General features: G+C 37.9%; 3 protein-coding genes across 14 annotated transcripts in view; 1 reads left to right on the top strand and 2 right to left on the bottom strand.

Annotated features, from left to right (window-relative positions):
* The window catches only part of LOC123864417 (neuropathy target esterase sws), a 33,240-nt gene extending 23,808 nt beyond the window's left edge, over positions 1 to 9,432 (top strand). For 5 of the 12 annotated variants that reach the window (XM_045904829.1, XM_045904827.1, XM_045904819.1 and 2 more), the window contains 6 exons: positions 2,015 to 2,135; positions 2,337 to 2,427; positions 3,289 to 3,497; positions 3,985 to 4,132; positions 5,673 to 5,723; positions 8,584 to 9,432. In XM_045904829.1, the coding sequence (XP_045760785.1) occupies positions 2,015 to 2,135; positions 2,337 to 2,427; positions 3,289 to 3,497; positions 3,985 to 4,132; positions 5,673 to 5,723; positions 8,584 to 8,694 (731 nt within the window). In that variant the 3' untranslated portion in view covers positions 8,695 to 9,432. Of the gene's footprint in view, positions 1 to 751; positions 869 to 2,014; positions 2,136 to 2,336; positions 2,428 to 3,288; positions 3,498 to 3,984; positions 4,133 to 5,672; positions 5,763 to 8,583 lie in introns of all 12 variants that reach the window. The other 7 variants (XM_045904821.1, XM_045904818.1, XM_045904828.1 and 4 more) reach the window with 4 other exon arrangements.
* An 861-nt stretch (positions 9,433 to 10,293) lies between these two features.
* LOC123864421 lies at positions 10,294 to 15,566 on the bottom strand. Its single transcript, XM_045904836.1, has 3 exons — positions 15,158 to 15,566; positions 14,254 to 14,429; positions 10,294 to 13,598 (listed from the first exon to the last, which is right to left on the bottom strand). The coding sequence occupies exons 1-3, from the start codon at positions 15,270 to 15,272 to the stop codon at positions 12,564 to 12,566; spliced, it is 1,326 nt and encodes a 441-aa protein (XP_045760792.1). The 5' UTR covers positions 15,273 to 15,566; the 3' UTR covers positions 10,294 to 12,563.
* Positions 15,567 to 16,131: 565 nt separating this feature from the next.
* On the bottom strand, positions 16,132 to 22,979 carry LOC123864419 (FK506-binding protein 15). The gene is made up of 12 exons (XM_045904833.1): positions 22,827 to 22,979; positions 22,249 to 22,448; positions 21,734 to 21,913; positions 21,334 to 21,422; positions 21,152 to 21,248; positions 20,387 to 20,567; positions 19,883 to 19,996; positions 19,372 to 19,549; positions 18,662 to 18,806; positions 17,629 to 17,781; positions 16,827 to 16,950; positions 16,132 to 16,421 (listed from the first exon to the last, which is right to left on the bottom strand). Exons 1-12 carry the CDS (start codon positions 22,930 to 22,932, stop codon positions 16,306 to 16,308), a joined length of 1,683 nt encoding a protein of 560 aa, XP_045760789.1. The 5' UTR covers positions 22,933 to 22,979; the 3' UTR covers positions 16,132 to 16,305.
* Between the last annotated feature and the right edge of the window lie 375 nt (positions 22,980 to 23,354).

Raw genomic sequence — 23,354 nt, 5'->3', positions numbered from 1 at the left:
GTACGCAATCCATGTAGCTTAGCGATGTTAGTCTTTTAAAAATACAGAGGTTAGAATTGCGAATTTTGTCGCAGTCGATATTTACACTCAGTTGGCAGTTTTACAAGAAAGGTAAGTAATGACAACACTGGGATTTGTCTGGACAATAGGACAAATAGGACATGGACAATACATGCAAATTTTGTGACATTGTAGATTTTGGTCAATATCCTTTTATTTCTGAAAAAAATAGAACGCCATTACGGTTTCTGATACAAAATTCCTGGCTAGGCGCGATTTTCACGTATGTATTATGAACTCCAGATCTATTTATCAGGGCCTCAGTTTGATCATTCATAGTTGGAGGGGAAAGGGGAATATTAGTCACGGTGAACATGGCTAATATTCTTTAAAAAAAACATTACTTCCGTCCGAAAAATAGTTTTAGTAGTTTTACTTCAATATAAGTTGTCCAGACAAATAGTACTATATCCATGCAGAAAGTTAGTACAGGGCTCTCTCTGTTACGTAATCCCATAGAAATGACAAGGACAAAAACTCAGTGGGCGTAAACCATTTTGAGCCACCAAATAATCGAATTGAATTTCAAACGTTTTTGATTTGAATTTCGAATGTTTTTTGAAAACATGTTCGTGATTGGTTGGCCATTCAAAATGTTTTTTGTCTTTGTCATTTGTATGGGATTACGTAACAGAGAGAGGCCCTATACAAACTCCTCCCCGTGGATAGAGTATAGTAGTGTGAACGGTAGGCATGCTCTGGCGGTACTGCCGCGCGTCCATGAGCATAGCCGGCATCTTCCCGCCCATCTGCGATCCTGGGGACGGACACCTACTGCTGGATGGCTGCTACGTGAACAACGTGCCAGGTTGGTGAACTGACTGTTTATACAGGACTGGTTCAGTAACCAGAACGCAAGCTAAAACAATCCTATGCCAATAACCTTAATAAAGAAGTTGCCTTATTTTGTAGTTTTACTGATTCCGTATTTTTCAAACCTGTAATGTATAGCCTGCAAAATTAGAGTCAATGTCCCACCTACGACTCGGCATTGACTCCGAGTGGCCTACTTACGCAACGGTTGTTGACCTCTAGCGTCAGTCAGATGTTTTATTTGTTAACTTACAAAAATATAGGATTTTTTAATTTATTTTTTTCGTGTTTTTTGTGGTATTATCAGTAACCATCAGTAAGGTACTTATCACTTGTCTTCGTTTTTGCTAGCGTTCTGGTTACACCCTGTATTATGTGTGTGCAGGTATGACGCATAATTAATTATGTAAATGTAAAACTAAAGCTATGAGGGTTCCAAACGCGCCCAGATCTGTGAAAAGCCCACAACAAACTCAGCCGGCTATTCTTTTTCAGTCATCCCTACCGCACCGCTCCACTACCGCAGGAGCCTAATCAGATAAATAGAAATTGTTTCTTTAATTCAAATAAATTTTCACAAGTCATTGGAATTGTCTACCGAGAAATCCAGCAAGAAACTCGGCGGTTGCTCTTTCCTAAAGTATTGAAAATAATTCACGAATTGTCATGTATATGAGTAATAATGCTTTCCTGCGCATTGCTAGGTTAGAAAGCTATCTTTTGTGGCACCTACTTTTAATCCCAAATATTATGATAATTAAGATTTCAAGCAAAGCTTCTTTACGAAAGTTCGGGATTGGAACATCAATTGCCAAAAGTGGAATTGGCACCGAGAATGTAGCCCATAAAAGTGAGAAAAGGAATTTTAGCCCATATAAGACAGAGTAGGTAGGTACAGTTTCAGAGAAATCCTCAAAAAAAGAGTCGCGAAGAGACTTTAAATTGAAGCTAAACTGTTTTGTAACAAACTTCCTTGGTGTATAACGTTATTCTGGGTTGACCAAATTCTAATTCTAAATTACAATCCCTTCTATAACTTTATTACTGATTTGTTATTAAACACCTGTTTATAATAGTAACATAGTTAAAACTCTTAAAGATTTTGGGATTTTGTGTTCCAATCTATATTTTATTTTTTCAGCTGACGTGATGCGGTCTCTTGGAGCTAAGCACATCTTGGCCATCGACGTTGGTTCGCAAGACGATACCGATCTCACTAATTATGGAGACGATTTGTCTGGCTGGTGGTTACTATGGAAACGGTACGGAAATACCCATGACTATTATTTTATGCTTAAACTAAATTCGTCTGCGTGGACTACACTTTCAAGCCCCATTTTACCCCCTTAGGTCAGGGGTATAGAGTATAGTGTCACAGTTGAAAATTGGCTTTTCCTTGAATTTTTTTTTTTTGATTTTGGATGTATCCTTGTAGTTGAGTTTTTTGGTTAAATTGTTTACAGGTGGAACCCATTCACAACTCCAGTCAAGGTGCCAAATCTTCCCGATATCCAAAGCAGACTTGCGTATGTGTCTTGTAATCGACAGTTGGAGGTAAATTGTTTTTCTTTAAGGGGCATGAGACGGGCCTGCCCGTGAAATCAATTCTAGTTTCGACTGTTCTCACAAATTAGTTGATACTAGAATTACTGTCTTAAACTGGACCCTTTCAAGTAAAGATTTTTATATAAACCTGTGAGGATGATACTGCCACTGTCGCAATTAAAATACCTTAAGCCTACGTTGTCGTATTAGTTTACAAATTGCGAAAAACCAAATTAAATTTGAATTTCACGGGCAGGCTTGTCGCTTCCACCTTAACAAATTCCTGTGATATTATTTTAGTTCTGCCTTCTTTCATTCTCAGTGAAAGTGCGTAAAGAAAATCTGGCAGCCAGTAAGATCTGACGATCGTAGACACTACTTAATTTTTTTTACAATGAAAGTAGATAGTTGATTGGTAGAAAAAATGGTTAGATTAGAATAATAAGTAGGTAAATTCTGTATAAACAGATTCGTTTTCAATTCAAATGTCACGCACATTGACACCTGTTAACTTCACTCACAACTTGCCCATAACTCGTGTTACCAACATTGTGAGTGAAATTAATGGGACAAGTCATACTGGTCTGTTAGTATTTGAATTTCATATTAACTTATTTAGATGTACAGTTTATAATGTACTAGCTGATGCCCGCGACTTCGTTCCCGTGGATATTGGTTTTTAAAAATCCCGTGGGAACTCATTGATTTTCCGGGATGAACAGTAACCTATGTGTTAATCCAGGGTATAATCTATCTTCATTCCAAATTTCAGCCAAATCCGTCCTGTAGTTTTTGCGTGAAAGAGTAACAAACATCCATCCATACATACATACAAACTTTCGTGTTTATAATATTTATAATGTATTTCAGGAGGTAAAGTCGTCAGACTACTGCGAATACATCAGACCGCCGATAGACTCGTACAAAACTCTTCAGTTTGGTTCCTTCGACGAGATCCGTGAAGTGGGCTATAGACACGGTTCCGCATACTTCGAGGGACAGAGGCGAGGCGGCGGCGGGGGAGTGAGCGGGGCAGCGGCGGCGGAGCGCAAACACGATGCGCAACCCGCTATAACTGAGTAAGAACTCTTTACCATATTCTGTCCTTTTCTGACGGAAGTAAGTAGGTTGCAGCCCGTGCGGCTCGCAGTGACATTCGATTTCCTTTCGAGACCCTTTGAAAAATACCCAGGAAGGGTTTGAATCTAGTCGGCTATACTCCGACTAATCACTTGAACTAGTCGTTAGTCATTTTTTTTTTTCTTTAAATCTGGCTTTACTCTGATTAGCCAATGTCAAGTTTGTGATATTTTCAAGTTATTGAATTTATACAAGTATGGACTCCGTCTGCGCCGGCGCCCGCCGACATACGCGCGGCGCCCCTTTAGAGCGCTTCCCAGTCAGTTCCACCACCAAAAAACACCAACTAACACAAAAACCAGCCACTCTTAACAAAAAAAAAAACACTCCAAACAAGCACAGCACGCGCGCCAGCAAACGCCATCACAGACGAAGTCCAAAGTCATTTAGATTTATAATATTTTGGTCTCTTTTACTTCCTTCCAGCTACACATTCACGGACCTAGCACAAATGGTGTGTTCGGTACGTACCGCGCGCGACGTAGAGAACGAATCGCCTTCATCGTCCGACTACGACGAAGACCAGAGGCACTTTGAGGGCTACGCGTCCGAGCCCAGTGGGGGCATAATGGAGGTAGGCTATTGCTGTTTTGACTTCCTCACATAACATCACACTATTATAAAGGCGAAAGTTTGTGTGTATGTTTGTTACTCCTTCACGCAAAAACCACTGGACGGATTTGGCTGAAATTCGAAATGAAGATAGATAATATCTTGGATCAGCACATAGGCTACTTTTCATCCCAGAAAATCAAAGAGTTCCCACGGGAAACTCACGTGGACGAAGTCGCGGGCGTCAGCTAGTCTCAGATAAATACAAACTTGTCATTATCACTCCGGCAAAAATATCGCCGAGCACTAAATTGTAAGAAAACCATCGGTTTACTACATAAAGTATAAATAAACCAATTACTAAGAGAGAAGCCGTGCCGCCAAGTGATTTAGCGTTCCAGTACGATGCCGGGTAGAAACCAAAGGGGTATGGGTTTAATGAAAACTGGAATACCCAGTAAATAATCAGTCGCTTATCGGTGAACATATAAACTAAAAAGTGAAAAATGAAATTATCACTAGTAAGTAATTAAATGATAAATTACTGTCACTCGGCATTTCAAGTTTTATCTGTTTCGATATGTAACTAACTTGTAGGTTTTTGTATACTAACAAAATCTTCAGTGATTTTTTACTATTTTTACCTGGGCCTGCATCTGACCGGTTTCATTAAACATTCACATTCATACCTACGCAAAATATAATTCAACTTTTGCTTTCCCAGGAATTTATTTGAAATTTGTCCCCTGCTCGCCTAAGTTATGTAACTGATTTCATAAGAAAAGTATTATTTTTGATTTGTAATTGTTAAAATAAGTACAATAACTGTCATTTTAATTACTACTCAAATCTAATATATTATATTTAATTACTATAATCAAAAAATTATAAATTATTATAAATTAGTTAACCAATTAATTTAATTAATTTTTTTTTTTTGGTAGTTAAGACCCCATACACGTCCCAAAAGGTCCGCTAAGAAGCTTCGCTTCAGTTTTTTAGTACTATAAGGTTGAAATCTATACAGCGCGCTTTGACTTTGTTTCTGTTTGTTTAAGAGGAGTCTCTCCGTCACTCGCTCCATACAAACGTAGTTCGTCTCTCATTGGAATACTAACCAATCATACTCAATACATTTTTTAGAAACGTTCCGGGAACTAATATCTATGCCTGTGGTTTTCCAGATTTCCGTTACAATATTCGGTTTCAAAGTTACGCGGTCTTAAAAATTCACATACAAATCTTTGAGCCCCTGTAATTTTAAAACTACATATTTTTAGAAAAATCTAAAACACCACAGGCACAGATATTAGTTTCTAGAATATGTCTGCAAAATTTCATGGACTTGGGTTGCTTACTATTCAAATGAAATTGGGACTACGATTGTATGGAGTGACGGAGAGAACCCTGGGTTCAGTTAAAATGAGACAGCCAGCGGCATAACGCTGTCTCGTTTTAACAGTGTCTAAGTCGGAGCAGATTCAAAGTGCGGTCTATAGATCTCAGCCTAAGATTAGATTAGAGTGTGAAACAACTAAGCGACTGGGTGTTTTATACTGTAGATGTCGTCAAGCGTAGAGGACGGCGCGGCGTGGATCAGCGACACGGAACTGGTGCGCACTTATTGAGCTGCTCGAGGCACATTAGTTTGGGTTTTAGACTTTTTGTTCCATCTATTTATTGCTGCTCTTCGTTGGTTTCGCGGGTGCACTTGAGCGCTTCTGGGTGATATTACGTGTAACTTGTAGTTATGAAGCACTAGCTGATGCCCGCGACTTTGTCCACCTGGATTCAGGTTTCTAAGTTAACTACGCTGTTACCTGGACAGATTAGTTAGTGGTAGTGTAGCGAATAACTCCCCAGAATGTCGGATAAGTGTTGACGTGCGTTATTTTCTTTTTAATCCATAGCTCTTAAGTTAAGATCTATAGAGCGCACTTTGACTTTGCTTAGACTTAAGTTTCAGTTAAAACGAGACAGATTTATGCCAGCGGTATAACGCTGTCTCATTTTAACAGTGTCTTAAATCTGAGCAATGTCTAAATGCGCTCTATAGATCTCAGCCTTAGCGGTGAGAAAATTCATTAAACTTTGTAAAATTACAGAAAAAATGCGGCTCGCGTCGCTTCAGCTTTGTGAAGATATATCTGACTAGATGAGGATTCAGTTTTATTTGTCTAATTTTCGGTTTCGAATAGGGTTATTCGATCGGTTGTTATAGAGAGGATAGATGTAACAATATCTCAAGTAATTATAATTACAAGTTACACATACACTTAAAGTAGCAGGGCTATGGGATCGCACTACAAAGATTTAGCTTCTTAGGTCGTGCTTAATGTACCGCAAAACTTCTTGATTTGACTATTACATTGCTAGAGGACATCGCAGCTTAGCTAAGAATCGCATATTTTCGGGAGTATTTTACTGTCGGAAATTTCGTTCTATCTATCTATTCACTTTGCAATTATTTCAGCTGTACTAACGGGGATAATAAATTTAACTCTATTTATCTCGCTTACTCTTAGTACAAATTGCACCTATACACCAATACCCTGAGTCTGAGGTCTATGGAGTGCACTTTGACTTTGCTCAGACTTAAGGCACTGTTAAAGCGAGACAGCGCTATATCGCTGGCATAAATCTGTCTCGTTTTAACTGAAGCTTAATTCTGAGCAAAGTTAAAGTACGGTCTATAGATCTCAGAATGAGTGTTCGTTTTTTGTAAACTTAAAGACATAGTTTGCGTTTTCTTCTAATATAAGGGGCTCATGGGGATGACTTTGTCTGGGTTGGCGTTTGCTGGCGCGCGTGCGGTGCCTTTTTGGAGTGTTTTTTTTGTTAAAAGTGGCCGGTTTTTGTGTTGCACTGGTGTTTCTTGGTGGTGGAACTGATTGGGAAGCTCTCTAAACGGGCGCTGCGCGTGTGTCGGCGAGTGCCGGCACAGACGAAGTCCATACTTATATAGTTTCCCTTACTTGTAAATAACTACAAACTTGACATTGGCTAATCTTTGTAAAGCCAGACGAAAGAGAAAAAAAAGCGCTCATGGGAACAAGGGTTTTTGTCACTGCGCGGCAATAAATAATTTATAGAATGGAATGGAAGTCCCTACAAGAGACCTATGCCCAGCAGTGGACGACCATCGGTTTATAATGATGATGATAGTGATGAGTATATTCATTCGGACTGCATTGCTTTTCGAGAACAACGAAAAATGTCAAAAACCCTGGTTTTCCCATGACCCGTTTATATTCCGTGTTTCGGAATTTGTTGGTTAGGGGTGTTGAGTAAAAAATTAACACTCAGTACACAGGGCTAATTAATGTATAGTTTTAAATACTGGAGTTGGTTCTTTTATTACCACCACCTTATTCATACTTCTTCAGTCCAAGAAACTGTTTTTGACTTGCGCCCTTTGACACAAGAATTCATAGATGTCAGCTGGATGATTTCTTTTTAGCTATCATCGTCCAAAGGCGCTTAATTTTAATTTCGATAGGCAAAGCTTAATGAATTATTAGATTTCTAGTCACATTTATCGTTTTTTTTACATAGATCGACTTGCCTTTTAAACCTTAACATTGAGGTGACATGGCCGCTTTACAATTTCGTAACATATAATTTACACTTTTTGTACATCTACGCATTCGCACGCGGTATGCCTTTAAGCCATCAGTAGGGTAAGTATAAGATTTTATACCACCAGCGTTGATAGAATTCGAGCGTCGAAACACGCTTCAAAGTTAAAGTGAAATGAACCTTGGCTGGTTTGTTTTAAAGCTTCAATACGTCCATACTTGTACAGACTGTGGAAATCTGGCAAATTATCGGTGGTACTTACTGAATTTTTGACTTAACACGGAACTAGGTAAGTCAATACTCTGTGTACTTTATATGAGATCTTATATCTCATCGACGTCGATAGAATTAAACAAACCAACGTCAAATTAATACGGACCTAATGGTCTTTGATTTAAAGTAAAAAATTCAGTACCATCGATTTAAGTTTCGTTATGTGTCTGCTCGGAGCGTTGGCTGTAGATATATGGACAAACTTGAGTCTTAAAACAAGGCAGTTAAATTTCATTTTACTTAAACGCTGAAGTGTCTACTAGAATATTATCAACGTTGGTGAGATAATAAAATCTCACACTAAGCACTGTATAAAAGCTTTAATCGTTTCAATACCGCGTGCCAAAGCGTTGGTGTGCTAAGGGCGTTAATAACATTTTACTGCTTGCTACCATGTATAGTACGCGACAGGTTGAGATGCCAATCGGGGTATGAAGCGGGGGGGGACCGCACACCCGCGCTCACCCGCAGGGGCTTAGCTGTGGTGATGTGTTGGTGTGCGGGACGTCACCCCGGTTGCCATCTCAACATGTCGCGCACTACAGATACCATGAATCACGTTCTAACCTTCACTGCCTTTCATGTTTTTTTTTTTAATTTGGATTTTTTTACAATTTTCAGGAGGGGCTTCGTACACGGCGCGTGGGAGGTTCCCTATCGCTGTCAGAGGAAGAGCCCGACTCTGAAGCGGAGGTGTACGACCCCTTGAACAAGCGTGGCGGGGGCAGATGAGACCCGACCATGCACGATCTGTGCAAGGCGTTATATAAATACGTACGAGGGGACGCTGAGGACAGTGACTAGACCGAGATCTGTTTTGTAGTTTAAGTAGGCATCTTTTTTTTACCAATGTAATGAGAAAAGGACAGACAAACCTGATTTTTAAAACTTGTCAAACCTCGTGACTTTAGGTGCCAGTTGTACCCCTATTGTTTAAATTTGTAGAGTGCACTGACATTTAGAGTTTTAAATTTATAATTCATTTTCCGTCCTTTTTTAGCAATATAAAAAAGAAAAAGATGCAGATACTCTAAATTTAGTTTAGACATTACCCTTAAACTTACTAAGATCAGCTTATTTCGGTGCCTCGATTTTGATCTACTAGCAGCAAATTGTCTATATGATATTCTTAAGAATCCTATGTAATTTTATATGTCTAAGATTTGAAAACCCATGTACAGTACACCGATCTATCCAATACTATGAATATATGTTACGAAATAACCGTCGTACTAACAAATCGATTTTTCTCGGGTTCGAATCGAATTCGAATAGATCGGTGTGCATACGGGCTTTCAAATCTTATCTAAATAAAAATTAGTACGTCATTACTTTTGTTAATAGGACGTTATTTAACGTATCTAATTTTTTTCATATTATAATATCATGGATTGAGCACTTGTTTGTATGGGACACTTTTTTAACGTTATTGTATCTCGCTGGTGTAGAAGTAAGTCAATGGACGTCTATTTTTAACCCCCGACCCAAAAAGAGGGGTGTTATAAGTTTGACGTGTGTATCTGTGTATCTGTGTATCTGTCTGTGGCATCGTAGCGCCTAAACGAATGAACCGATTTTAATTTAGTTTTTTTTGTTTGAAAGGTGGCTTGATCGAGAGTGTTCTTAGCTATAATCCAAAAAAATTGGTTCAGCCGTTTAAGAGTTATCAGCTCTTTTCTAGTTTTCTTGTTGAAAAGAAGGTTAGATAACCGTTAGGTTCTTAATATTATGTCAATTGACAAATGTCAAGCTGGACGTTGCCTAAATACATAATTATTTATTTGAAAATGATGTTTTGGAAAACTCAAATACTTTGGATCGTCGGGGGTGTTATAAATTTTTAATTTACACTTGTCAATGAAAAAGAGAAAATGGCTACTAGTGGAACATAGATGTTCATGGCGTTGTCTTTACTCAAATTTTTGAGTAAATAATCTCGTTAACCTTAACTAGGTATAAAATATTATGTTCAAATAATATTAGTATCGAATTAGGTAGCTTTATGTAATAAATCACTAAACTGAATTGTGGTACGGTAAATGAACGCACACTTAGACTTTTGGATCTTCAAAAGTTTTCATGAACACGAAACTTAATTCTGGAATAGCAATCATAAAACGCGGTTAAAACCGGAAATATACTTAGCGTGTTGTGTTGTTGACGCATCAATAGTATATCGATTTCATACATTTATAATGGTTAGAGAGAGATACGACACAAGACGTCAGGACACGACACGATATTCTTCTGATGCGCTACGTCACTACACGACACGCTAGTATATTTCCGGCCTAATTTAATCAAAATTGTTTAATGAGGCATGATAATTAATTAGAAAAATTACTTACAATATTCCAAAGAATACTGAATTAAAAAAAATGCTGTATATAGGTAGCTTTTATACGCGTAGATTTAATTTGATTTGTATTGTATTGACAATACTTAATTTTGTAATAGTTAATTAAATGAAAACTAAATTGTAGCCGATGATTAGTGCCATATTATTGCATTCCTATAAAACTAGGTATAATATGTGTACTTACTTTGTGTATTTTGTATTTAAATGATGTACTTAGACATAGTAAAAAATTCTAGTGCTGATTTTAACGCAGCTAATTTGAAAAACGTATGAGTATTATATAAAATGTATTAAGAGAAAAAAAGTCGTGACTCTCGACAGAAACGAAGCTTCTTACTATTGTACACCACTACTTTTTAACCGACTTCCAAATAAGGAGGAGGTTCTCAATTCGTCGGAACCTTTTTTTTAAATGTATGTTCCCCGATTACTCAAAGACCCCTAGACCGATTTGATAATTTTTTTTAATTACCATGTTTCTAATCCGAACCGCTAGGATATGGACCGCCCTTCTGGCATCAATTTTCCCCTCTTCTTTTAATGTGGGTACCTTTAAGTCAAAAGTGAATAAGCATCTTCTAGGGAAGCGCGCTCCATCTTAGACTGCATCATAACTTGTCAGTAGGTCTAATTATTGCACTCAAGCGCTAGTCTATAAATACATTTTTTAAAAAACCATTGAAAATTTAAGGGCGAATACAGGAAAGATCTAACAAAGTTATTAAAGTATGTTTTATGAAAATATGAATAAATGTTCACACACACACAAGTTTTACGCTTAGGATAACGAAATGTCATAGCGTTGCCGCGCGTCACATAAACGCTAGCAATACTATTTTGACCAATTTTTTATATAAGAAGTTTTTGGATTAATTTTTTTTGAAACTGCACAAAAGTAATTAAGCATCAAATTTGATTATTTTAAATGGTAAGCATCTAATTAAAAATTAGTGGTGTATGTTGAAATATTCATCTCGCTCACTCACATGTATCATATTATATGGACAAACGACAGAGTTAGACAATGAAACAGGCAGCTAGCGATCTCTTGTCTCGCTCACTTATTATTGACAACAATATTCTGTGCCCAAATAAGGTAGTTTCATAGCCGTTTGTTTGTTTCAGTTTTTGTGATTAATTAAGAAGCTTCGTTTCAAAATAATATGCTTCAAATAAAATTGCGAAAATCCCGGTTGGGATTTTTTAGAGAGACTTAAGATGCCCACGCACTTGAACTGAACGATATTCTCTCCAGCCGCGACGGGCGTATCGCGTAGCGCGTCACTGCCGCGCGTCGCGTCTGGAGAGAATATCGTGCGGGGCGCTGCCGCGACGCGCAGTTCAGCTGCAGTTCAGTTCAAGTGCGTGGGCACCTTAATGTGTATGAAATAATAGTAGGCAAATGATAGTTAGTTACCCTTGCGATAACGTGTAATCTAAAGGACTGAATTTGTAGCTTATACTTATTACGTAGGTAGCTCTAAGTTTGCCAACAAAGGCACAAAAATGTAATGTATTAAAATACCAAATGTTACTCAAAATATTGTTTCATAGATTCACTTTATCAATAAATGCTCAAACTTTTATTTTATTCGTTTTATTTACTATCTCATATAATCAGAATAGAAAACGAATAGGTAGTAAGGATTTTACTAGTAATTTGAAAAAAAAAAAATTAATAGGTCAAGAATTAAAGTTTATTATGACTGATATACAATCTCTAAACTAAATTGACAGATCTAAATCTAGTGCTATCCTTTTCCACAGGGAGCATTAAGATAGAAATAACACAATACCTTTTACGTGTCAATTTAGTTAACAGATGGTGTACAACCGAATTACACTGATCGCAAATCAAGCAGTCCAATCTGAAGTTGCAACATGACGATTTGCGCAGGACTATAATAATTTACTGAAATTTGTTTCTGTACAATTTGCCGTATAATATAATATATAATATATATTCTGTATAATATACGCCTCGTATTCAGATTGCACTCCTTGACTAGATGACGCCCGCGGCTTTGCCCGCGTGGATTGAGGTTTTTTTTTAAATTCCCGTGGGAACTCTGATTTTCCGGGATAAATAGTAACCTATGTCATACCCCGGGGTGTAATTCCTGTACCAAATTTCGTTAAAATCGGTTGAACAGACGGGCCGTGAAAAGTTAGCAGACAGACAGACACTTTCGCATTTATAATATTAGTATGGAAAATTAGATGCGCTGTTATCTATCTCGTCCTAATCTTTGAAAGACTTCCAATTGATAGCGTACAACAAACGTGCCTTGACTTCGTGGATTTTTCTCAAGTAACTATGCACGTTGATCACATCAGCATTATCACCGTAATCATTTTTAATAGTTTCAACGCCTTCTATACACATAGTTCTATAGTTGTGACCAGTTTCAAGACCATAGCTCGTCGTTTCCGTTGTTCCGTCCCATTGCTCGTGATTTCTTATAGTTATAGCCTTTACTTTCTTTTCCCAATGTCTTTTCATGTGGTGTCTTATGTCTGGACAGTCGCATAAGTTTATTAGAACCTGCATACATCGTAATTGTAGCATTGGTTTAGTTGTAGAATAGCACAAATTAACCAAACGCTTGGTAAGTTCTTCACAGCATTCTTTGGCCCGCCATTTCGACCGCGTAGTCAAAGTTGTGAATTCCATTAAACCAACTGCACTGATCCTTACCTCTATTGAAGGGGATACTATGAAAGATCGTAATCTAAATGTTAAGTCGTAAATATCTGCTAATTGCTTTCCTATAGGGTGTTTAAATAACTGTGTCATACAATCCATTGCACCGCAAACTATTCTCGGATCCTCATTAGAAAAAAGCTCCAGCATGATTTGAAAAGCGTTGGCTTTTAACGGTCCCTCTGGATCCCATTCTGTTAAATTTTCAAAAGTTTTTAAATGCAATAGCACGATACCCGTGTAATCGTTCTTGATCATTTTCAACAAGTTCTCAATTATCTTTTCGCACTTCAGCAATATTTCACTAGCGCATCGATCTCTTGATAAAGTCTTCAAAGTATTAGCAGCAGCATATCTTATTTCCTTTCGATCCCTCATGATAAGCCACATAAGATTGTCAATAATTTTGATCCTTGACATGATCTGTTGTCTTCCTTGGTGGTACGTAGCGAGGATGGTGAGTATGAGACATACTTTCTCGCGTATTACTGGGTCTCTGGCAAGCATCAAATCTACGAGACGATAGCCTACGTGAAGGTTGATCAGGAACATAGCATTTTCTGATATTTGCACCTGAAAAGGTTGCGAAATAAAAGTCACGAATGCATGGCAATGAACAAACAGACTTGCGTTACAGAATTAAATGGGAGTTACCAAACTTTTAAAGGAGCTAATATTTAGGTATGTTAGTTTGAATATCTGCGAATGAAGCATTAAGATTCTTCGCGGAAGAATTAAGTTTATTATTCGTACCCACTTACATACGTATCTACCTAATGCAACGGGCAATCCATACCATTGGCTACTTTAGCACATTATACATTGTTTAACCCAGTAGACTAGTAGTAGGTCTAAGGCAGCTTGTCTGTAAGGTGTCGCTTACTTCTTCCTTTGCAAGGAAGTTGAATATCGAGAAGGCAAAAAGACTGGAAGAGGGATTTTTCAAAACAAAACCTACTTGGAAATATACTTTCTTTAGATTTTAGGAAATCTAAACTATCCGAAACAAGTAACATTTTAGGGGATATGAAGTACAAGATTTGTAAAGAGCAAGTACCCAGTAAATGTATGGAAAGCTCAGTAAGTTAAGTTTTAGGCAAGTTTAATTTATTAGAATTAATATTTATATTTTATCCATATCCATCCTATGTACTGTGGTTGCGCCTAGCATATAGTCCCAAATAAAAGTATATTTATTTTATTTATTTTTATTTTATTTTTTATTTACCTGGTCCCAGATGCTATGCAAAGCTTGCAACTGCACGAGATGGTCGGGTGAATGGAGGTCTCTGTTTATAAGCCTCAGCCCTACCCGTCCGAAGCCCAGCCGAGCTCGTGTTATGTCCACCCAGGGAGCGTAAAGGGACGGTTGCATTGATTCTAACATTTGAGCTGCTGGGGTTTCTGGAGCAAAAAGACTAACAGTAGGATTACTTAATCTTACTAATATTAAAAATGCGATTGTTGATTTGCTCTTCAACAATTACGCTGCTACGGATTGACATGATTTTTTGCATGGAATAGCTCGTTCACACAGACTACGTAAGCGTAGACCTAGCGCGTACCATTGCGTTGTAATGTATCGATCTGTATGAAACATGGCACACCGCTTGCGTAAAAAGTGGACGTATGTGTAACCTGGTGTGTTAGGGGTTTACGCGCGTCACTACGCACGTGTCACGTGTACGTGCTTGGTGTGAATCGGTCTTTAGTAAGTATAGTTAAAAGCCTGCGGGATGATTCGCTAACTCAGTCAAACTGAATGAATGCTATCGAGTTCATTTGATGTTTATTTTTAATCCATTGAAGGTTTATTATTTCGGGTTTTATCCCGGAAGATCAGAGATTTCAAGTAATTTTTAAAAACCTAAGTCCACATGGACGAAGTTATATTCATGCAAAAATACATCCAGAATCCAGCGGCTTCCTGTGATTTGTTTTATAACATCTCGTGGGAGGTCTTCCTACACTTTCCGGTGCGAAGTCGAAATTTTAGCACTTTGGGACCCCAAATCAGTCAATCATTCAGGTTCGAAAAACCGATGTTCCCTGGTCACTTCAGCTTCGCAACCCGTGGAGCTGCCTGTTACTCTGGTTCTCCTACAAATAATAGGTAGGTATTTCTCATGAACCTGTGCGAGGGTCAAAGTGTTTCTTCTCCATAGCTCTATCAACAGCCTTATTTATAACGCGCGGGTTTACAGCGCAAATTAGCTGCAGATATGAATTCTTGTGAGGGCAAAACATGATTATAATTTGAGTTTGTACAATAAAATCATCTAAAAGTAAACTATTGTATGATATTTTTGTATATCTTGTAAATCTATAAACTTGTTTTGGCTTTGTTTGATTGACATTTTTTGTGTCATAATATAAAAATCAAGTTTATTTATAGTCCGTACGCGTCATTTTAACTCTATGGGGTCAGCTGCCATGTCAAATTTACGGTTCATCTTTAAAATAAGGACTAAAATAGTACTTTTGACATCATATTTGACACACGAAATTAAAATGGCGTATGAGAAGTCATTTTTTTACATAATATAATTAAGTTCTCATTGATAGATAATCCGGCTCGAAGCACCATACCTATATTTTACGGTAATTTTTCACTAAGCTACAGATTTAACACAAAAACTGGGGTAGGTAGTTTATAAAACGTTTAATTAATTTACAGCCTTACAACACAACATATTAAGTACTTATTGATCTAGATGATGATGACCTTAGACTACAGTTTATGTAATGGCTTGACTTTTTTTTTCCTCTCTGGTCTGGCTTTACAATGATTAGCCAATGTCAAGTTTGTAGTTATTTGTAACAAGTTAGTTAAACTATACAAGTGTGGATCCCGTCTGTGCCGGCGCTCGCCGACATACGCACGGTATCCTCTTAGAGCGCTTTCCAGTCAGTTTTAACAAAAAAAAAACACTCCAAAAAGGCAGAGCACGCCCACCAGCTAACATCAACACAGACGAAGTCCTGATTTATTTATCATACTTAATAATAATTATTAGGTATAGTTCGGCATCACGTAAGTTTGCTGCTATGTAACATCTGCAAATTGTTTTTTTTTAGTCTCTTTTTTTTTTAGGGGTTTGTACTTTGACCACTTGACTTTGCTCGGACTTAAATACAGCTAAAACCAGATAGATTTATCTATGCCAGCGATGTAACACTGTAACGCTTAAAACAGTTTGAGCAAAGTCAAAGTGCGCAGCCGATCTCAACCTTATAGTTTAGTTTGTTGTCAAGCATCCTCAGGCAAAGCAAAGCAGATTTATTTCTTCGGGTAAGGCGCACGGAACCCTTTTCTTCTGCACTTGGTGTCGACGATCAGTTGCGCTTGACGCTTCAGGTAACATCGGGATGGTATGTCGTCTTCTTCGTCGGAAGCTAGAATCAGAATGATTTTGTAAGTATCCATACTAATATTATAAATGCGAAAGTGTGTCTGTCTGTCTGTCTGCTACCTTTTCAGGGCCGAACAGTTTAACCGATTCTGACGAAATTTGGTACAGGAGCTTATATCCCGCGGACGGACATAGACTACTTTTTATCCCGGAAAATCAAAACGTTCCCACGGGATTCCTAAAAACCCATCCGCTTAACCGATTTGTATGAAATTTAGTACCGAGGTAGCTTGCGTTCCTGTAATTGACACAGGCATTTTGTCCCGGAAAATCAAACAGTTCCTACGGGATCTTTAAAAACCTAAATCCACGCGGATGAAGTCGCGGGCATCCTCTAGTCGACCTATAAATTCGTAATTATGATAATAGTAATCGGTACATCACTTACGTGGAGCTCTGATGGGCTCCTTGGCGACAAGTTCTTTGTAAGTTGGCAGGGCCTTTTCAGATTCCTTCAGCGTGCTGGGGCTGCGATTGCTCACTCCTGTGACTGATGGCGCTCCGCTTGTGGTCTGTGTTGGGGATACGGAAACAAGTAGCTATTATAGTCTCCATAGACCATGATGTTTTATAGTGCTTTGAGGCATTGCCTATGATGCCCTGTACGGTTTTAGTGTTTTTTTATAACCTAGACCTTAGTGCGATCACATCTCATGTTATTTGTAGACGCAACTTAAGATGGAGCGAGCTTGTCTAGAAGATGCGTACCGTACCTGGTAATTATATTTTATATTACCTTGGTTTTCTAAGGTACCTGTTCAGGTAGTAGTCAACTGTTGGAAAACGAAAGCCAGAACGCCCTTCCAAATCTTAGAGATGCGAGTCAGAGACAAGGAAGCAAAGCGCTTAATGCATAAGGACTATTCTAGTCAACCATATGGCGTTGAAACCTACGATATCTTATGGTTCGATGATAGAAAGATATAATGGCAAGATGGTAATGGTACTATATGTGCTTAAATAAAACAGTACCTAAGTCTAAATCAGCAGCAATGTCAACAAGAACAACTGAATTTATTGCAAAAAAATTACTCAGAGCTCTTCAGATATCCCTTTGCTTACCCGAAAGATAAAATAATCAACAGGTAATTATTTACACTTGGGGTTGATTAGGAAAGCTCGAGAATTTTCTCCTGATTGTCTTGTTTACACTGCGTAAGAAGGAAACAGAGAAAAGGGGTGTCACTTACGTTGGAAGCGACAGTGGCATAATCCTTCTGCTTGGGAGCAAGTTCGGTGCAGCGATTTCTGGCCGAGTTGTACCGTGCTGTTAGTACTGAGAGCGTTTCACCAATGTCGCGAGCTTCCGCCGTCCATTCTGGCATCGGTGGTTCTCCAACCACCTATATAAAATATTTGATTTTTAAGTATTAAAGTTTCACATCATCATGATCAACCCGTTTCCGCCCCACTACTGAGTACGGGTCTCCTCTCAGAATGAGAAGGGTTTAGGCCATAGTCTGCCACGCTGGCCCAATGCGGATTAGCAGACTTCACATACCTTTGAGAACATGGAGAACTCTCAGGCATGCAGGTTTCCTCACGATGTTTTCCTTCACCGTTAAAGCAAGTGATATTTAATTGCTTAAAAGGCACATAACTGAAAAGTTAGTGGTGCGTGCCCGGGATCGAACCCCCGATCTCCGATTAGGAGGCTATCACAGCTTGTTTCACAAAAGGGTTGAAAATTGTCAGTAATAATAATTTTCTATTGCAAATCATACCTAGTTCATGTGAAACCAGACCTCTAAAATTCTGCCAAATTTTCTGTAAATCCTCAAAAACTGCTGCTGCAACATGACACGAGCGGCAGCAATCTCCTCTTTTATAATATTCTTAGAAATAAAATTTAAAAAACCGCTCAACTGCGAGTACCTACCAAAAATATAATTTTCTTTTTAAATTTAGGTACATGACGATTATTTTGAAATTTTAGTTATTTGTTGTTATTAGTATAGTACGCGACAGGTCGAGATGGCGATCGGGGTGGGGACGCCCCGTACACCCGCACAGCCCCCGCGCTAACCCGGTGCGGGATAGCGCGGGTGACGTACGTGTCTGCGGGGCGTCCGCGCCTCATACACCGCTTGCCATCTCGAGCTGTCGCGAACTATAGCTGCAATAGAAATTCTCAGACAGACTGATGGACGGACTCTGGGTGGACAGCGGAAGCTTAGTAATAGGTAGCTAAATAACTGTTACAAAGTGACCAAGAGTACTTACATCCAATAATTTGCATAGATCGTAAACCAATTTCTTGATCTCCAAAAGGAACTTCTCAAGGTCTTCGTACTTCTTTAGCAATTCCTTGTGTTTTTCTTCTTCTTCCTTTATTTTCGCTTTCAATTCTACTATTTCTTCTTGTCCCCTGCAATTCATGTAATAATAATGTTTATATTATCTCGCATCTTTTACCCAATCATATTATTAACTCAGGTACAATTTTAAAAATTATTATAAATTCTCAAATTGAACCAGCCGGGAACCGAATCTGGTACCGCAAGGTCTACTTATACATAGCTTGACTGCACTAGGAAGATCGTCATCTATTGCCAATTTTTTCAAGTTTCTGTATAAGCAGAGGGATAGAAACAGTATCAAATTCAAATTATTTTTAATCAATTAGACTTTTACAAGTTCTTTTGAATCGTCAAAAGCATCTACCACTGGTTCGGAATGCCTTTCCTACCGAGAAGAATCAGCAAGAAACTCGGCGGTTGCTCTTTTCAAAGATTTGATATGTACAATATTATGCCATGTAGGTATAAAAGCAATTGAAGTCCCGCGCATTGCTGGAGCGAATTTGCAGGTCAAATCCATGCTCTTTTATCATTTACATAATCTTTGATTTTATAATATGCTTGTATAATATGCTTTTTGAATTTTTTTTACCTTTGTCTAACTGTTCTGAAATATGAAAAGTTCATCCTTACTCATCCTTATCCCTAACAGAAGCGAATTTGTATCCCTCCAGCTCAGCCATCAAGGTTGTCTGCGTTTGTTCCAACTGCAGTTTCTCCTCCTCTGTTGTCTGTTGTAAATAGTTCAACCGCTTTAACGTCTCGCGCTGAGATCTGAAGCGGTCGAATACTTCTTCCGGGTCTGTTACTCCTGGAATTATGGATAGAAGCATGCATTACTTTGCGGAAGTCGTTGGTACAAAAGGAAAAATAAAGTTCTCATATAACTCTCTTCATCGTTGACTGAGTGACTTATGAGATCGATAGCCACTTAGCGACCATGTCTAGGATCTATATTATATATCATTACTGGCAGGACGGACTATTTCCTATCTTCTGGTCCAGAAAATTTTTGAACGAGGAGACATCCCGAAGCTTGCCAAACGCTGTCCAGCCGAATTTGTATGGATCTCTTTATTTGATTTGGTCACGTAGGCCCCAAGGCTATGTGTAATTATGTTTATTTTCATTAGGTACTGCTTACCTGTAAGCTTCATCAGTCTCTGGAAAGTGTCTTCCATCTGAGCAGTAGCGGATTGGTCTTCTGGGGACCGTTCTCTTTCAGATGATCTTGCAGATTCTGGACGCACAGTTCGAACTGCAAGAGATATTTTTAAATATAAAACAGAATATTAGGAACACGACTTGTCCTTTAGTGGGATCAACAAAAACTATAAGTAAGCCCATATATCCACTGCTGGAGATAGGTATCTTACCTACGTCCAGCTCTGAATGTCTATCGGTTTATAGGGTTCCGTACCTCAAAAGGAAAAACGGATCCCTTATAGGATCACTTTGTTTGATCACTCTGTCTGTCTGTCCGTCCGTCCGTCCATCGTGAATGTCAATAAAACCTATATGGCACTTCCCGTTGACCTAGAATCATGAATCGCACTTGGCCAGTTTTTGCATGGTGAAGAAGAAAAAGCAAATATCTCTGAAATCATGCAAAATGTGAAAGAAATAGGTCAGTAGGAATGATCTTGACCTGGTGGTGGAAAGATCCTCTTCTCCAGCTTCTCCAGCTCGCGCCTGCGCTCGTCGAAGCGCTGCGCGAAGAAGGCTCGCTCGGCCGCGCGCCCGTGCTCCGCGTCGTGCGCGCGCGCCGCCTCCGCCGCCGTGGCCGCCGTCGCGCGCACGCGCATCTCCGCTGCCTCTTCACGGACTACCTGTGAAATTACTTTTCAGGGTTTCGTCCCAGAAGGATGCCAACGTGATCCTATTTATGCTCCTCCGCTGTTCCTCTGCCCGTCTGTCTGTCTATCAGTGAGCAATCTCGTAAACCGTTATAGGTGAGTTGAAATTTTCACAGTATTTCTATAATTGCTGATGACAACAAATAATATGGCTCTCTTTTATTTCAACAGCTTAGGGAGCGGCAAACTGAAATTAAAGTAGGTACCTACCTATTTAGATATTTTTGCAAAATATTTTAGTTTAGGTAGGTAGGTTTAGGTAAGAGTTAAGACAAATAACATAACTTAAGTTCACTGCGTAGATAGCAGGTACCTACTTTATAATTTTATTTATTTATTTATTTTCACACAAAATTTTTCGATGGTGAAACTGCAAAACTTGGTAAGTGACAAAATTGTAACCTTTAGCCCTTTTCAATAAAAAAATTTCACACGGTTACACATGGTTTTTATATATCTTTGTCATACTTTTTGACGTGTATAAAACATGTCGCTGTATTTTTTTATGATAAGGGCCTGAAGGTATACCTACCGTATTTTTACATGTCGCTTTTTACCTCTAGTTTTTTAATTTCTTCATTTTGTTTTTTCAGTAGCTCCTCAATGCGGCTGAGTGAACTTTCAAATTTTACTGAATCTTCGAGCAGAGCTTGCCTGGAAAAAAATGCATTATGTACATTTATTGAATTATTATTAGATTATTATAAATATAATTTTTTAAATATTTGTTTAAATCTACCTGATAGAAAAATATTTTTTCTTTACTAATTCAGCTTCAGTCCACTGTATAAGGACTTTGTGAATTTCATTTTCTAGATGAGATACATTCTGAAAAATAATTATAATGTTGAGGTACTTATTACTTACTATTCCTATGCTATTTATTTTGAGGATTACTGTTATGTAACCAATTTTTTTTTACGAAAATTAAAAAAATAAGTTCGTTAAATAAAATTTACAAGTTGATTATCATTTTGTATAATTTAAATTGTAATTTAAATACTTAATTTTTGGCCTTTTCTCGTATTACATTTCTTACTTTTTTAATTACCTATTGGTCATAATTTAAAAACTTTATTTTCAGCCTTTTCTCAATACGAAACATCTAATATTTTAATGTATCTATATATGAAACAAACCTTTCTAGCCCTTGTAGTGATCTTAGACTTGACCAGATCACTTTTAGTGCTTTCAATTAATAATTTCTCGTATTCTGTCTCAAGAACTTGCAGCTTTTTCTTTTTACTTCCTTTTTCGTATTTCAGTAAATCCAATATCTTTCGTTGTTCTATTACTTTTAAATCTAAATTGTGTATTAGCTGTAATAATAGTTTAAAGAGCTTTTTAAAATTTTAAGAGTCTAACTTTTATAGTTCTTAAGCAAATGTAATATGGAAAGGATGAAATAGAGATATTGATAAAGTTATGCGGACGTTCTGAGATGCTTAATTGAAGAAATTAAGCGTTGTGGAACGATTGGGTATGCAGAAAAAGCCAATAAAACATAGGTAGCTAGGTTTTGCCTAATATCTTTATCGATTTCATGTATCATAATTATAATCACATTACATTCACACATTTCACACTGAATCACATTTCATAATCATCTTGATGTCATCTTGTAAGAAAATGTAATTCGAAAAATTTCTTATACCTGATCGGCACTTTTGTTGCCAATAGGGCAAACGTCATTCAGATACTTCTTGACCTGAGCTTCCTCGTCTGCTACAATTTCCCTTGCTTGTGCGAGTTCATGGAGTCTTAGGCGAATTTCCTTCTTCAGCGTGTCTATCAGATCACTATTCTGTTTCTTCTCGGCTTCATTCTCTTCGTAGTGGGATTTTCTTTGACCCTCTAAAAACATGCTTATTTGAAATTTTGTATAAGTACGTAATAGCTGGCTTAGTGGGTCTATACCTACCTTATAGAGACAAGTTAGGTACAAAATCTCAGGTTTCAACACTAAAATCTTTGAGTTGTCCGTTGATATCGGCTTAGATATGTGATTCAACCTAGCTTGTCTCGGGTAGAATTTCTGGAAATCCTCTGTTAGTGAGGATCCTGCTTTTTTTGAGCAGCGCTACGTACGTTCTACGTATATTACATTAACATGAGGTTAGTCAATCAGTATAATAAATAATAACATACATTACAATAACATTGAATTTTTTAGTTTGGTTTGACTTTATTAGGATAAATTGCTGTTTGTGTGGTAGGTTGAAAGTAACAAACCTGATAACTGTATTTTCTTTTTCACTTCAAATATCTTTGAATTTATAGTGGTAAGCCTATCTTCAGATTCGATTTCAAAAGGGTGTTTCTGATAACACATTGCCATTTTTGTTATTTCTTATAATTTTTTTAAAATTGTTATAGTAAATAGAAGCTCTAGCAACGTAGTTATTGATTAAACAGATGAATTCGTTTTGGAAATGCGCCTAGTGATATGGAAGCTAAATTACGTAATGTATTCCGTTAGAAACGTTAGATGTTCAAAATTATTATTGTGAAAAGTTCAACGGACTAGATAACAATATTTCCCCTTCGAATACCACCCCTATAATTTTGCATTGTAACTTGGAACGCCATCTGTGTCGTGGATGTGTAACAACTAAGTTCAAAAGCTCTCGATTGGCCGCCAGCGCCGAGTGGTGTTGAATTGCTTGATTTCTCCATTGAATCAACATTCCTTCGCGTATCTTCGCATGTGTGCGTGAGTGCGTTCTCACGGTTTTCTAGCGAAAAACACTCAAATTTATG

This window comes from Maniola jurtina, chromosome 4 (genome assembly GCF_905333055.1).
Source record: "Maniola jurtina chromosome 4, ilManJurt1.1, whole genome shotgun sequence".
NCBI lineage: Eukaryota > Metazoa > Arthropoda > Insecta > Lepidoptera > Nymphalidae > Maniola > Maniola jurtina.
This window is presented reverse-complemented; position numbering and strand designations above follow the sequence as displayed.

Coding starts and splice junctions, on each gene's coding strand:
- LOC123864421 (XM_045904836.1), bottom strand. CDS start 15,272: ATGTTTTGCCCTCACAAGAATTCATATCTGCAGCTAATTTGCGCTGTA. Junction 14,430..15,157: donor ACACTTTGACCCTCGCACAG/GTTCATGAGAAA, acceptor TTTTTGCTCCAG/AAACCCCAGCAGCTCAAATG. Junction 13,599..14,253: donor TGCATAGCATCTGGGACCAG/GTAAATAAAAAA, acceptor CAACCTTTTCAG/GTGCAAATATCAGAAAATGC.
- LOC123864419 (XM_045904833.1), bottom strand. CDS start 22,932: ATGGCAATGTGTTATCAGAAACACCCTTTTGAAATCGAATCTGAAGAT. Junction 19,550..19,882: donor GAGACTGATGAAGCTTACAG/GTAAGCAGTACC, acceptor CCATAATTCCAG/GAGTAACAGACCCGGAAGAA. Junction 16,422..16,826: donor GGAGCCCATCAGAGCTCCAC/GTAAGTGATGTA, acceptor TTCTGATTCTAG/CTTCCGACGAAGAAGACGAC.